Source organism: Panthera pardus, unplaced genomic scaffold (assembly GCF_024362965.1).
Source record: "Panthera pardus isolate Hobbes unplaced genomic scaffold, ASM2436296v1 HiC_scaffold_17, whole genome shotgun sequence".
Classification (NCBI taxonomy): Eukaryota; Metazoa; Chordata; class Mammalia; order Carnivora; family Felidae; genus Panthera; species Panthera pardus.
Genome location: NW_026526732.1, coordinates 117699983 through 117714535, shown reverse-complemented (window position 1 = coordinate 117714535; position 14553 = coordinate 117699983). Strand labels below are relative to the sequence as shown.

Sequence of the window (14553 nt, the reverse complement as noted above, 5' to 3'; positions counted from 1 at the left end):
TGAAGAGATGTTTCTTCAAAGATGATCTACAAATGGCCCAACAAGCATATGAAAAGATGCTCTCAGCATTAAAAATCACAGGAGAAATACAAATCAAACCACAATGAGATCCACTCACACCCACGAAGACAGCTACTATCAGAACAACAAAATAAACATTGGCAAGAACATGGAAGAAGTGGAACCCCTGTGCACTACTGGTAGGAAATGTAAAATGACACAGCCGCTGTGGAAAGCACTTTCGCAGTTCTTCCAAAAAAAAAAAAAAAAAAAAAATAGAATTCCCATATGCCCCAGCCAATTCCACTTCTGGGTATATACCTAAAAGAACTGAAAGCAGGGTCTCAAAGAGATCTCTACAAGCATGTTCCTAACAATAGTATTCACAATAGCTTAAGGGCTGAAAGAACCGAAGTATCCATCAACAAATGAATAAATGGGGTATATATGTATAATGGAATATTATTCAGCCCTAAAAAGGGAATATATTCTGATACATGGTATAATGTGGATGAACCCTGAAGACATGGTAAGTGAAATAAGCCAGTCCACAAAAGGACAAAAACATAGGATTCTACTCATAGGAGATCTCTCTCTCTCACTCTCTCTCTCTCCCCCTCCCCCACCCCTCCCCAAATCACACGCACACACGCTCTTTCAAAATAAACAACTTTTAAAAATCACTATTCATGGAACATATTTTTAAAATTTAATAGAATATTTAAATTGCTTCATATGTAATAATTCTTTATCAAGCTCACTCAAATTGAGAGAGATACTGGCTGGAGTTTGAAAATCTACTACTACTGACATTTAAACCTATAGGCATTTAAACACTATACTATTTTAATTTTTCTGCACTTAGGACGCACATATGTATAAGCTGAAATGGTTGTTCGAATACAAAGTATTCTAATTTTGTAGTATATTTTAAAACAAAAGGACAATTTTCTAGCTATTGGCAGACATCTGTTAAATATAGCCTGTATAGACACTATAATGGGAAAAGAAAACTACTGTGATGTACTTCTACTTGAAGGTAGGATGCTAACAGCAATGCTACTTTTTTAATACTTACAGAGCTTCTTTACCCCCAAAACCAGGACCAATAAAGAACAGTCTGGGATAATAAGACTAAACAAGGCCATGTCGTCTACAGACTTACATCACTCACAAATGCCCAGTGTCTAAGAGTGTATCTATCATCACATGGCATTAATTAGACAAAGTAGTCTACAACTTTGAGTCTACTGCCGACTCATATGCTAGATATGCCACTGCGGGGCCTTTCAGAGGCCTGAGTTCTTACTGACTCAACGAAACATGCACGTTATTTCAGATTCTCACTGATCCATCCCACTAACCTAGCAGAAGAAACCCAAACACCCAAAGACTCACCATCATTAAGACAGTCAATACAAGGGGCACCTGGATGGCTCAGTTAAGCGTCAGACTCTTGATTTCGGCTCAGGTCATGATCTCACAGTCATGGGATCAAGTCCCACATCGGGCTCTGTGCTGGGCATGAAGCCTGCTTAAGATCCTCTCTCTCCCTCTCTCTCTCTCTGCCCCTCTCCCCATGTCTCTTTATTTATAAGTAAATAAATAGATAGATAGATAAATAGATAAGACAGTCAACACAAGGAAGTACACAGGCATAAGGCTGCAGACAACAGATTTTAAATGGGCCACAGATTCTAGAGCTGTTCTTACTGCACTGTGCTATTTGAGGAATGTACAATACTCTCCAGCTCCAGTTACTATTAATATGGAAGTTACACTGGTATAATTAATATTAAGTAAACAACATTCAGGACTGTTATATCGAAATTATTTTAAGCTTTCGATAATCTGACATCACTTTAAGAACAGACATGTCTAAGTTGTTTTTTGAGAATGCATTGTCAAATTTAAGTGTAACGTTTCAGAGTAAACAAATGGAATTGTTTTATCTAGTAAGATCTATATTCATCACACTGAGGAGTTATCAGTGGGACTTAAGTCACACATTATGTGATTACAAGTACTGAATGCAACCCTGTGAGAAGAGAACTGTCTGGAACGAACAAAATTCAAGATAGGAGCAGGATTCAGATCTAAGATAAGAATGAGGTGGGAAATACTATCAAGTTCCTGAAATTAGTATCTAAAAGCTGCTCACAATTTGCTTCTGCACAATTAGAGGAGTTAGGGTAGGAAAGTGGGTGAATTAGTGTGGGAACAGAGAAAACAAGATCAGCCATAGTTGGCTGTCTTCAAAGGTGGGTAATGGGTACACAGGTGTTCTTTGCAGTAGTCTCCTTATTATGCAGTTTGAAATCTTCCATAGTAATGTAAGTTTAGAAGTTACTCACAAAGGTCTACGTGTACCATACACGTAACATAAAAACTACCATATGAACTTCTTAACATAATAAAATCTGAGTTACAACTGACCTTGGCAAACCACTGAATAAATCCCATTAATGAAAAATACAAACACAGACAAAAAAGAACTGTACAGATGTAAAATGAGAAACACTATCTCACACCTGAACTAAATTAATTCTTCAAGTTAGTTAATCCTCATAAGCATGGTCATTAGGATGGAAAAGAGAGTGTCTGTCACTGTGGATATAGGCTAAGGAACACAGAAGTCTATAATGAAAAAAGAGAAGCTGGGGTTCCCTTCAATGTCCAGGGGGAAAAATGAGATAGCAGCACTCAGCTTAGACCTACTAGGTAAAGCCTCAAGGTTGTTGTTGGTAATAATAGATTTGAAAGAAATCTGTCTAGGTGTAGATACTAAAACTTCCTAAGTTATTCTAATAAAAATAAGCAAACATTTAAAAATTAAGCCAAATCAAGTATTACTAAGAAAATTTAGATACGTCATTTCTCCACAGTGAGAATCATTCTTACAGGCCCATTTCACTCTCACTAGGTTTCACTACAAGCATACCAGGCAGGAAAATACATTACTACAACCACCTAAATTAATAGGCCATACACACCAATTGTTTAGGCAATACAAGACTTTAACACAGAGTTAGAAAACTTTTATAATTATAAATAAGTTAAAACATGTAACGAAAGAAAAATCTATATACAGAAAGAAATATATACAAAGAGATAAACTGGACTTCAACAAAATTAAAAACTTTTGTGCTTCAAAGGACACCATCAAAGGGCGCCTGGGTGGCTCAGTTGGTTGAATGTCTGACTCTTCATTTTGGCTCGGGTCATCATCTCGGTTTGTGAGTTTGAGCCCCGCACTGGGCTCTGTGCTGACAGTACGCAGCCTGCTTGGGATTCTCTCTATCTCTGCCCCCTCCCCTGCTCACCGCTCTCTCTCTCTCTCAAAATAAATAAATAAACTTAAAAGATTAAAAAAAAAAAAAAAAAAAAAGGACACCATCAAGAAAGTAAGACAATCCACAGAATGGGGGAAAATATTTGCAAATCCTACACTGATAAGGGACTTATATCCAGAATACGTAAGACCTCTTCTCAATCAACAACCGAAAGACAAAGAGCCCAATTAAAAATGGAAAAGGGGGGTGTGAACAGCCATTTCTCCAAAGATACACAAACAGCCAGTGAGCACATGGTAAGATGCTCAGTATTGTCAGCACAGAAATGCAAATCAAAACCACTATGAGATTATCACTTCAACCTACTAGAAGAGATTTAATAAAAAAATTAAAGGGGTGCCTGCTGGCTCGGTCAGAAGAGCATGCGGCTCTTGATCTCAGGGTCGTGAGTTCAAGCACCACGTTGGGTGCAGAGATTACTAAGAAATAAACTTCTGGGGTGCCAGGGTGGCTCAACTGGTTGAACATCTGACTCTTGATTTCAGCGCAGGTCATGATCTCAAGGTTCGTGAGTTGGAGTCCAATGTCAGGCTCTGTGCTGACAGCATGGAGCCTGCTCTCTCTCTGCCACACCCTCCCCTGCTGGTGTGCGCATGCGCTCTAAATAAACATTTTCTTTAATAAATAAATAAACTTAAAAAAAATTAAAAACGGAAAGTAAGTATTGGCGAGGGCGTAAAGAAACTGGAATCTTCATATACTGTGGGTGGGAAGGTAAGATGGTATGGCCACTTTGGAAAACAATTATTCCTCAAAACGTTAAAATTACCGTATGACCCAGCAATTCTACTCCTACGTGTACACCCAAGAGAAAACAGCCACACAAAAACTTGCACATGAATGTTCATGGCAGCAATACTCATAATATTCAAAAAGTGGAAATAACCCAAATGTCCATTAACTGAGTGGATACACAAAATAATCCACACCACAGAATATTGCCTGGCAATAAAATGGAATAAAGTTCTGACACACACTGTGACACAGATGAACCTAGAAAAACATGCTGAGTGAAGTAATCCAGACACATAGGACCACATATTCAAGGACTCCATTTATATGAAATGACCAGTACAGGCAAATCTATAGAGACAGATCAGTGGTTGTCTGGGATGGACAGTGACTATTCATGAGAATAGATTTTTTGGGGGAGAAGTGGGGGTGAGAGGGATGGTGAGGAAAATGTCCTAAAACTGACTGTGGTGATAGCTGAAAAACTGCGAATATATTTAAAACCACTGAATTGTACACTTTTTTTTAATGTTTATTTATTTTTGAGAGACAGAGAGAGCACAAGTGGAGTAGGGGCAGAGACAGACGAGTCAGAGTCCAAAGCCAGCACCGGGCTCCGAGCTGTCAGCACAGAGCCCAATGCAGCGCTCGAACTCACGAGCTATGAGATCATGACCTGAGCCTTAGTTGGACACTTAACCAACAGAGCCACCCAGGCACCGCCCCCAGGGTTTTTGAGTACACTTGACAACAATATTACGTCAGTTTCAGGTATATAATATAGCGGTTCAACAAGTTTATACTTTATGCTATGCCCACATGTGTAGCTACCATCTGTCAACACACAACTCTATCCCACTATCACTGACTGTACTCCTTAGGCTGTGCCCTTTATTCCCATGACTTATTCCATAACTAGAAGCCTGTTATCTCCCACTCCCCTTCCCCCCTTGTGCCCATTCCCCCAATTCCCCTCTCCTCTGGCAACCATCAGCTTCTTCTCTGTATTTATAGTTCTGATTCTGTTTTCTGTTTGTTTATGCATTTGTTTTTTTAGACTCCACATGAATGAGATCATTCGACGTTTGTCCTTCTCATTTCTCTGACTTATTTCACTTAGCATAATACCCTTTAGGTCCATCCATGTTTTTGCAAATGGCACGATCCCCTCTTGTTTATAGTTGCTTACTATTCCTGAGCATGTGTGTGTGTGTGTGTGTGCATGTGTGTATTCCACATCTTCCTCACCCATCATCTATCTTAGTACCAGGACCTATTCTAATGGTTTCACATTTACTTTTTTCAAACCAATTTATGAAGATACTGAGAGAAAACAGATTCTCTTGTCCGAAGCCACAGGACAGTCTGTAAAATTCAAACTCCAAATCTAACACCAGAGACTGCACTCTTAAATGATTTATCAGCCTCCCTTAATAAACAAAAAGCTGGTAAGTGACTCATTTGAACCTGATCATCACCCTCCTCCTACATGGTTTATGTACTACCCAATTAGATTTACCACAGCCAAGTAATATAAAGATATTTAAAATTAAGGCATGAAAACCTATCGCTCATAACAAAATATTCACATTCTGTGTACCTTCTGTATTACTGACTGTGGGCTCGGGAGTGATTCTCCCATCATGAATATTAGAGCTCTCCTCATCGGCATATATCAGATGATCATCTTCTCTATTTTCCGGCCACTGTGGTACCTCTCTTGTGTCTGTTGAGCAGCTGCACACATCTTCATTCTTGTTGAAGTATCTTTGTAGCCATCCTGGCACAATATTCTTAACAGATTCTGTAACCCTGCTAAGAATGCCCTGTTGGAGGGAGAAATACATAAGGCAGTTTTAGAAATTTATCTTTCCACATTAGTACTTACACAAAGCCCTACCAAGCAAAACACAACTACTTCCAAAGTTTCCTAAAGTTCAGACACTTGAGTTACGCCAAAATAATGGTATTTTACAATTCTACAGACATTAAGAAATTCCTATTTTTTTCTTTCTTCCATACCCATGAATCAATAACTGCCCCCAAAAGGCCTTATTATTCTAATCTTTAAAAAAAACTCCAACAGGCAGGGTACCCGGGTGGCTCAGCTGGTTAAGCACCTGACTCTGGATTTCGACTTAGGTAATGATCTCACAGTTTGTGAGATCAAGCCCTGCATCGGGCTCTGCACTGACAGTACAGAGCCTGCTTGGGATTTCTCTCTCTGCCCCTCCCCTGCTTGCGCTCTCTCTCTCTCTCTCTCTCTCTCTCTCAAAATAAACACTTAAAAAAATACTTTATTAAAAAAATACAATTAAAAAAAACTCCCAACAGGCCATCAAATAAGCCCATACATTTCAGATTAAGTAATGAGATAATGCACTAAAATGTTACAATCCCAGCGAAAGGCATTCATTTTGATTCCAGCATATTAAAAGCAGCAACACTTCCTCTCCAAACAGGACCTGGCAGAATGGCTTCCTCAAGGAAGGGTGGCAAAAAGAAGGGCCATTCTGCCATCAAAAAGGTAGTGACCAGAGAATACACCATCAATATTCATAGGAGCATCCATGGAATGAGTTTCAAGAAGTGTGCTCCTTGGGCACTCAGAGATCTGGAAATCTGCCATGAAGGAGATAGGAACTCCAGATGTGTGCACGGACACCAGGGTCAACAAAGGTGTCCGGACCAAAGGAATAAGGAATGTGCCATACCGTATCCATGTGCAGTTGTCCAGAAAACATACCAAGGATGAAGATTCACCAAACAAGCTCAATACACTGGTTATCTATGTACCTGTCACCACTTTCAAAAATCTACACACAGTTAATGTGGATGAGAACTAATCGCTGATTGTCAAATAAAGGTATAAAACTAAAAAAAAAAAAAAAAAAAAAAAAAAAAAGCAACATAAACAATACCTTCAACAGTTTCTGCAATTGTTTTATTGCACATTAAGATAAAAAATTTGAATATAAATATGAGTTTTTTTAAGACAAGGAGGAACATAACTAATCCAACATAGTAAATTGAATAAATAATCTAAGATTTTGGGGGCACCTGGTTGGCTCGGTCGGTAAGCATCTGACTCTTGATTTCAGCTCAGGTCATGATCTCCTGGTTTGTGAGTTCCAACCCTGCGCGGGGCTGTGTCGCTAGTAGCACGGAGCCTGCTTGGGATTCTGTCTCCCTTTCGCTCTGCCCTTCTCCTGTGAGCACACGTGCACGCGCTCTTTCTTTCTCTCAAAAGCAAGTAAGATATTTCTGATGGGAAAATTTTGTTACATCAAAGGTTGTCAGAAGATCTAAGGAATTAACTTTATTATGACAACTTTTAAAGGGAGAAAAAACGTGTGGTATAACAACAGTATTATTAACATTCATTGTAGCTTTGCTATGTACCAGGCCCTGTTCTAAGCAGTTTAGACATATTAAATGTAATCCTCACAATAATTTTATGAAGCCGGCATTAATAATGTCACTTTACGGACGAAGAGAGACAGTGTAGTTTAAAGTAACTTACCTAACGTACAAACAACTACTATGGTTTATCTAGGATAAAGTGAAAGGATGGGCTTTGGGATTGATAGGACCTAGGATAAAATTTGAGTACTACTTCCCGGTACTTTGATTTACTCTAGGTAAAATAACAATAATACCCTTCCTACTCTTACCTGAGAGAGAATTATAATGAAAATCAAATGAAATAAAGTGAAAGTACTTCACAATTTACAAAATATAACAGAAACATATACTGATAATTTTATTACTAATGAGGAAGAAAAAGCCAGCAGAAACAAACTGGGGTGAGATAACCAATTTTAGGCAACAATTTCCTTCATAAAGTACCATTTGTGGGGCTTCAGGGAAAGAATCACAGGAGGAAAAACATGAATTGGCAGGTACAAAAAACAATAGTTAAAAATCACGGCAGAATAGATAAATCTACTCTGAAAGCTAACCCAAGACAAAGAGGCCTTGAAAAATCCTGTCAACAGAAAAGACTGATACAGGCACTTGAACAATATTTTCTCTACTGTATGAAAAGTATAGCTAACCACTGGGAAATATGTAATTATTTTTCCATGTATTCTCCAAACAAATTTTGAACCACTCTACAACAATGTAAGCTCTCTAGTAACACATGAAGCCAACAGTCCTATAAAATACTCACTACTGGAAACACAGATTCACTGTTCCCCTTCTCAGTACTGTAACTCAGTATTAGTTATTCAGAAGGATTATCTATCTACATCCAGGATTTAGCATTTATAAAAATATACATAATATTTATTATTTTACTTATTACCTATACTTAAATATTTATTTACCACCTCCCTACATATTTCAAAAGATCTGAAGAGGCTTACAAAATATAAACATAACACTGTTTAAATAAGACTTGAAAAAAGACACATACTTGATAGAAGCAGTAAGTTACCTGAAGCAGTGATAGCAAGAATTTAATGTAGAATAAATTTTTTGTGAATTTCTAAGGTGTTAGGCTACTAAAAATACCAGAGATCCTCTGTGATCCCTACTCACTTAGGGAGGCAAGCACAGGGGCACCTGGGTGGTTCAGCTCATTAAGCATGCAACTTCGGCTCGGGGTGTGATCCCACGGTTCGCGAGTTCAAGCCCCGAGTTGGGCTCTATGCTGACCGTGCCCCAAGCCTGCTTGGGATTCTCATTCTCTCTCTCTCTCTCTCTGCCCCCCCCCCCCCCCACACACACACACACTCACTCACTCTCTCTGTCCTCCCCACTCTCTCTCTCTCAAGATAAATGAAAATTTTATTTAAAAGAAAAGTACAGAACAGCAACATTACACCATCATTCGCCGAAGGTCACTTTTGCGGCAGCATTAGGTATTGTGGAGAATAATCAAACAAAACTGAACAGTCAAAATGGATAAAATAAATCTCATTCACTAAAGCTCTTAAAGTTTGCTTAGATCCTTCTCTTTTTCTAAATCAAAATTTAACCAATGTGTCTGGTCACAGCCCACAGCAGCGTTAGTGTAAGAACATTACAGTGAGAGAGGGCTTACTGATGGCACAATGAGGGACGGCACGGAGACCTTGGCAGAAACAAGAAACACAGGTGATAAAACTGACCTGGAACCATTATAAAAAACCAGCATCCCTAACTTCAACATACCGGTGTAGGGTAAATGACCCCTAAGGCAACAAAAAGAATTAAGCTCAGTATACCCTAGCACAGTGGTTCCCAAAGTGTGGTCCCTTTGCCGGTAATCTCAGCGTCACCTCACACCCTGCCCCACAGCCCTACTAAACAGGGCTCACCTGTTTAACAAACCCTCCCAAATGAGTCTAACGTACGCTCAAGTTTGAGAGCCACCATTCTAGTTAGAGAGACTCGGAAATTAGATGCATTTCAAGAAATTACAATACATTTTAGAGAAAAGGTCCCTCTGTAAGAGGGGAATAAAAATTATGTATACTTAACTCCTAACAGTTATCTGGAAAACATATGTATGTGGAGCATAGTCGTACAGTAACTAAGATATATCAGAAGATATTTTAAAATTAATCAGAAAAACAAATCTTACAGTGGACTGTGAACATAAGGCAGCTTATTTCTAGAACTATTTCCCCAGTCATTCCCCCAACTGTAGCCATGGTTTTTACCTCTTCTATTATTAATGGGTTTTTTTCTATCCATTCATTTCTCCAAAATAAATTCAGCTCTTCCTACACAATACACTCTATCAAATCACAGATTTGATGTTGTACTGGTCTTCACTTGTTCTTCCCTCGCTCATTCTCGATGGGCTGGCCCACCAAACTGGCTTCTGGTAGGAATGGCCCATGAGAGACTAGGGGATACTAGATATCAATGGAATGCAGAGAAGACAATTCTTTCTCGCGCGCCCTCTCTGCTCAAGGGCCCCATCTCTAAAGCTGCAGCTCCAGCCAGGTGAGCCCCACCCCCTGCACTCCAGGTACACCATTTCTTCCTTAATCCCTCCAGTCCTCGGCAGAGTAGCAGCCTCCCGCTGCTGCTAGTTGCCAGTATTTACTCCTTTAACCGCCCACATATCTCAAAGCAGACTCTTCCTTAAAGATATTTCAGTTGAACATCTGGAGTGAACGAACGGTTTCTTGCAGGGCCCCCTAACTGATAAAGCAGTGCTACTTGTTAATTTTTTTTTTCTAATGAACATGAAAATGAAAAAGTCCATGTAGCCTTAGCAACAAAGGAACACACATACAACACTCATAATACTCAAAAGTTTAGTCCAATCTTTATCTCTGTAAAATATTTGAGAATGTTATCCAACTTACATAGGTAAATGCACGTGTTATTTTGTTCATTCAATTCATTCAATCGATACTTACTGATGGCACACTACATGTCAGGCAAGGAACAGTGGGGAGCAACAGAAACGAGTTCCTGCTCTCCGAGAACTTAGTAAATATAATAGGAAAACAACATGGTGATTCTGTGCTATGAACAAAAATTAAGCAGCGAAGCAGAAGGGGATAGGTATTTTACATAAGCAAAGACCTAGCCATGCAAACTTCTGGTAAACTACGACAGAGTAAACAAAAAGGGCAAAGTCTTAAATACAGTACTGTCCTTGGCACATGCCTTCTAAGTTTCTGGTAAACTTATTAATAAATACAAAATCTAATAAGCCTTAAATAACTATTAAAAACTTTAAAAATTCCTCTTTAATCATATGTGTGTGCATGTGTATGGATGGGAATGTATGTGCAATACTTTGTTCTGTAACTTATATATCTAGTCACTATACAAGGACTAAAACAGTGGATCTCAAATTACAGTCTTCAAACCAGCAGCACTGATGTCACCTTTGAGCAAGTTAGAAATGCAAATGTCTTTTAACAAGCTCCTGAGGTGATTCTCATGCAAATTAAAGTTTGAGAACCAGGGTACTAAAATCACCTAAAACTCAAAGACTGTGTTCCCAATTAAGGCTACGGAAAACAGCTGGCCAGTAAGTTGAACTACAACATAAAGTTTTACCTAAAAGACCACCCTATTTCCATGATTATCTCATTATGGAATATTATCATACCTTTATACCAATTTTGTAAATATCTACCTTATAATATCAGCTCTGAAAAATCAAACAAGCAGTAAACATAAAAGCCTACCTTTGCATCTGTTTTATTTCCACTTCTTTACAGTTAATAACCAGCTATTAGATATTACAATTTTTAAAAACTGCTAGGAAAAATATAAATCTGATTATGCTCAGAACTGGAGAGACTATAAAGAGCTAAGGGACTTTGTCTATCAAACAGACTTGGAGAGATACTTTCCTGCCTGGCAATTTTTTTTTTTAAGAGTTCTGAAGTACCAGAGGCACCTGGGTGGTTCAGTCAGTTAAGCATCCAACTCTTGGTTTCGGCTCAGGTCATGATCTTACGGTTTGAGTTCGAGGGCCACATCAGGCTGCATCAGGCTCCATGCTGTCGGTGTGGAGCCTGCCTGAGACACACTCTCTCTCTCTCTCTCTCTCTCTCTCTCTCTGCGCCCCTCCCCCGTTCAGGCACATGCTCTCTCTCAAAATAAATAAACTTCAAAGAAAGTTTTTTTTTTTTTGGACTACTAGATTCTTCAGTCACTAAGTGGAAAACTGAGAAAGGCTGAGGGAAAGAGAAAAGGAGAGAAATAGTTTTCTTATGGAAGAAAAAGCACCTCTGATGCTTTTACTAAAGAAGGTGTACATTTTCAGGAGTTCTTGAGAGAAGATGTTTCAGGTCTTTATGGAAATGTGGCACATCAGCTTCCTATATGGACCTGAAGAAAGACTGCTTTATGATACCAAGAGGAAAAAAACCCGACAGGGAAATAGAGGTACACTGAGTAAAGGTCTACTAAGGAGTGAATATGCAAGTCCTCCTTTACCGGACTAACTTCTAGACTTTCAGAGGCTTAACTCTGAAAGTTAAGTGGTAGGCAAAACTGCCACCATTATACCTGGGTATCGGAAAACCTACAGAAACCTACAGAAAACCTCTGATCCCTCACGTCTGGGACAGTCACCCCTTATATGCACCAACAGTACCCTGTACTTCCTTTATGATGGCAATTTGTCTAACAGAATGATAATTAGTCTGTCCATCCACTCCACTAGAGCATCAACTCTGTGAGGACAGACAACAGATCTGTACGGTACACAGATCAGTTGATGCACAGTTTTAATTTATCCACGACTGCGCTGCTCAACCAACCTCTTATGCCCACATAATATTCTGTGAAAAGGGGCGCCTGGGTGGCTCAGTAGGTTAAGCATCCAACCTTGGCTCAGGTCATAATCTTGTGGTTCGTGAGATCAAGCCCCACATCGGTCTCTCTGCTGTCAGCACCAAGCCCACTCCAGATCCTCTGTCTCCCTCTTCCTCTACCCCTCCCCTCCGCCCCCTCTCAAAAATATATAAACATGAAAAAATAGGTATCTTATGACAAGCTGCTAAAAAGGACTTCAGTAATTCTAGAATCCAAAAATAAGTGATACGTTTTCTTGGTGTAATAGTTTCACCTTATTTTTTGGCACAAGAACAGACACTCAGATCAATGGAACAGAATAGAGAACCCAGAAATGGACCCACAAACGTATGGCCAACTAATCTTTGACAAAGCAGGAAAGAATATCCGATGGAATAAAGACAGTCTCTTCAGCAAGTGGTGCTGGGAAAACTGGACAACGACATGCAGAAGAATGAACCTGGACCACTTTCTTACACCATACACAAAAATAAACTCAAAATGGATGAAAGACCTAAATGTAAGACGGGAAGCCATCAAAATCCTCGAGGAGAAAGCAGGCAAAAACCTCTTTGATCTTGGCCGCAGCAACTTCTTACTCAACACGTCTCCGGAGGCAAGGGAAACAAAAGCAAAAATGAACTACTGGGACCTCATCAAAATAAAAAGCTCTGCACAGCGAAGGAAACAATCAGCAAAACTAAAAGGCAACCGACAGAATGGGAGAAGAAATTTGGAAAAGACATATCAGATAAAGGGTTAGTATCCAAAATGTATAAAGAACTTCTCAAACTCAACACCCAAAAAACAAATAATCTAGTGAAGAAATGGGCAAAAGACATGAAGAGACACTTCTCCAAAGAAGACATCCAGATGGCCAACCGACACATGAAAAAATGCTCAATGTCACTCATCATCAGGGAAATACAAATCAAAACCATAATGAGATACCACCTTGCACCTGCCAGAATGGCAAACATTAACAACTCAGGCAACAACAGATGTTGGCGAGGATGCGGAGAAAGAGGATCTCCTTTGCACTGTTGGTGGCAATGCAAGCTGGTGCAGCCACTCTGGAAAACAGTGTGGAGGTTCCTCAAAAAACTAAAAATAGAACTACCCTACGACCCAGCAATTGCACTACTAGGTATTTATCCAAGGGATACAGGTGTGCTGTTTCGAAGGGGCATATGCACCCCCATGTTTACAGCAGCACTATCAACAATAGCCAAAGTATGGAAAGAGCCCAAATGTCCATCGATGGATGAATGGATAAAGAAGATGTGGTATATATACACAATGGAGTATTACTCGGCAATCAAAAAGAATGAAATCTTGCCATTTGCAACTACGTGGATGGAAATGGAGGGTATTATGCTAAGTGAAATCAGTCAGAGAAAGACAAATATCATATGACTTCATTCACATGAGGACTTTAAGAGACAAAACAGATGAACACAAAGGAAGGGAAACAAAAATAATATAAAAACAGGGAGGGGGACAAAACTGAAGAGACTCCTAAATATGGAAAGCAAACTGAGGGTTACCGGAAGGGTTGTAGGAGGGGGGATGGGCTAAATGGGTACGGAGCACTAAGGAATCTACTCCTGAAATCATTGTTGCACTATATGCTAACTAATTTGTATGTAAATTAAAAAAATAAAATAAAAAAATAAAAAAAAAAGAAAATACTATTTTTGTTGCTACACTAGTAGCCCTTCCTCCAAAAAGACAACTTGTGAAGCTAGCCAAGAGTATGGGAAAACTGAACCATCCTCTGGAATGATAAATAACACAAAGCCAATGAAATGAAGAAAAGCAGAAAGGTAGCCAAAGAAAGCAAAATTAATGAAGGGCTTAGAAAAATCAACAGAACAAATGGGGCATTAAAATCTTAAAAATACTCCTTATAACCCTGAAGTGAAGTCTGCACTAGAGAATCATAAGTAATGAACTTGTATCAAGGATTAAAAGAGTGAATCTTTAAATTTGGACTAAACTGACTGAATTTTTTTCTAAGAACTCAGGGATTTTCATGTGACAAAAATTGGCAAAACATGGCAAAAATGCCACTGATATTTACAACAAATAATTTGGGGGCTAGAAGTAAATTCAATTCAACACTAAATGCATATCAAGCACATTCAATGTGTAAGATACTGTGACTATATTAGCTTTTCGAATTATTTTTAACCTGAGTTCAAGG

The 14553-nt window shown here is 39.0% G+C and overlaps 1 protein-coding gene and 1 pseudogene across 5 annotated transcripts in view; one reads left to right on the top strand and one right to left on the bottom strand.

Moving 5' to 3' along the window:
- Positions 1-14553, bottom strand: part of NUP153 (nucleoporin 153) — an 86796-nt gene that overhangs the window by 56080 nt on the left and 16163 nt on the right. For 4 of the 5 annotated variants that reach the window (XM_019420042.2, XM_019420046.2, XM_019420044.2 and 1 more), the window contains one exon: positions 5686-5911. The exons of the other annotated variant lie outside the window; for it this stretch is intronic. In XM_019420042.2, the coding sequence (XP_019275587.2) occupies positions 5686-5911 (226 nt within the window). The remainder of the gene's footprint in view (positions 1-5685; positions 5912-14553) is intronic. 5 annotated transcript variants of the gene reach the window in all.
- Positions 6559-6969, top strand: LOC109249588 (60S ribosomal protein L31-like; annotated as a pseudogene).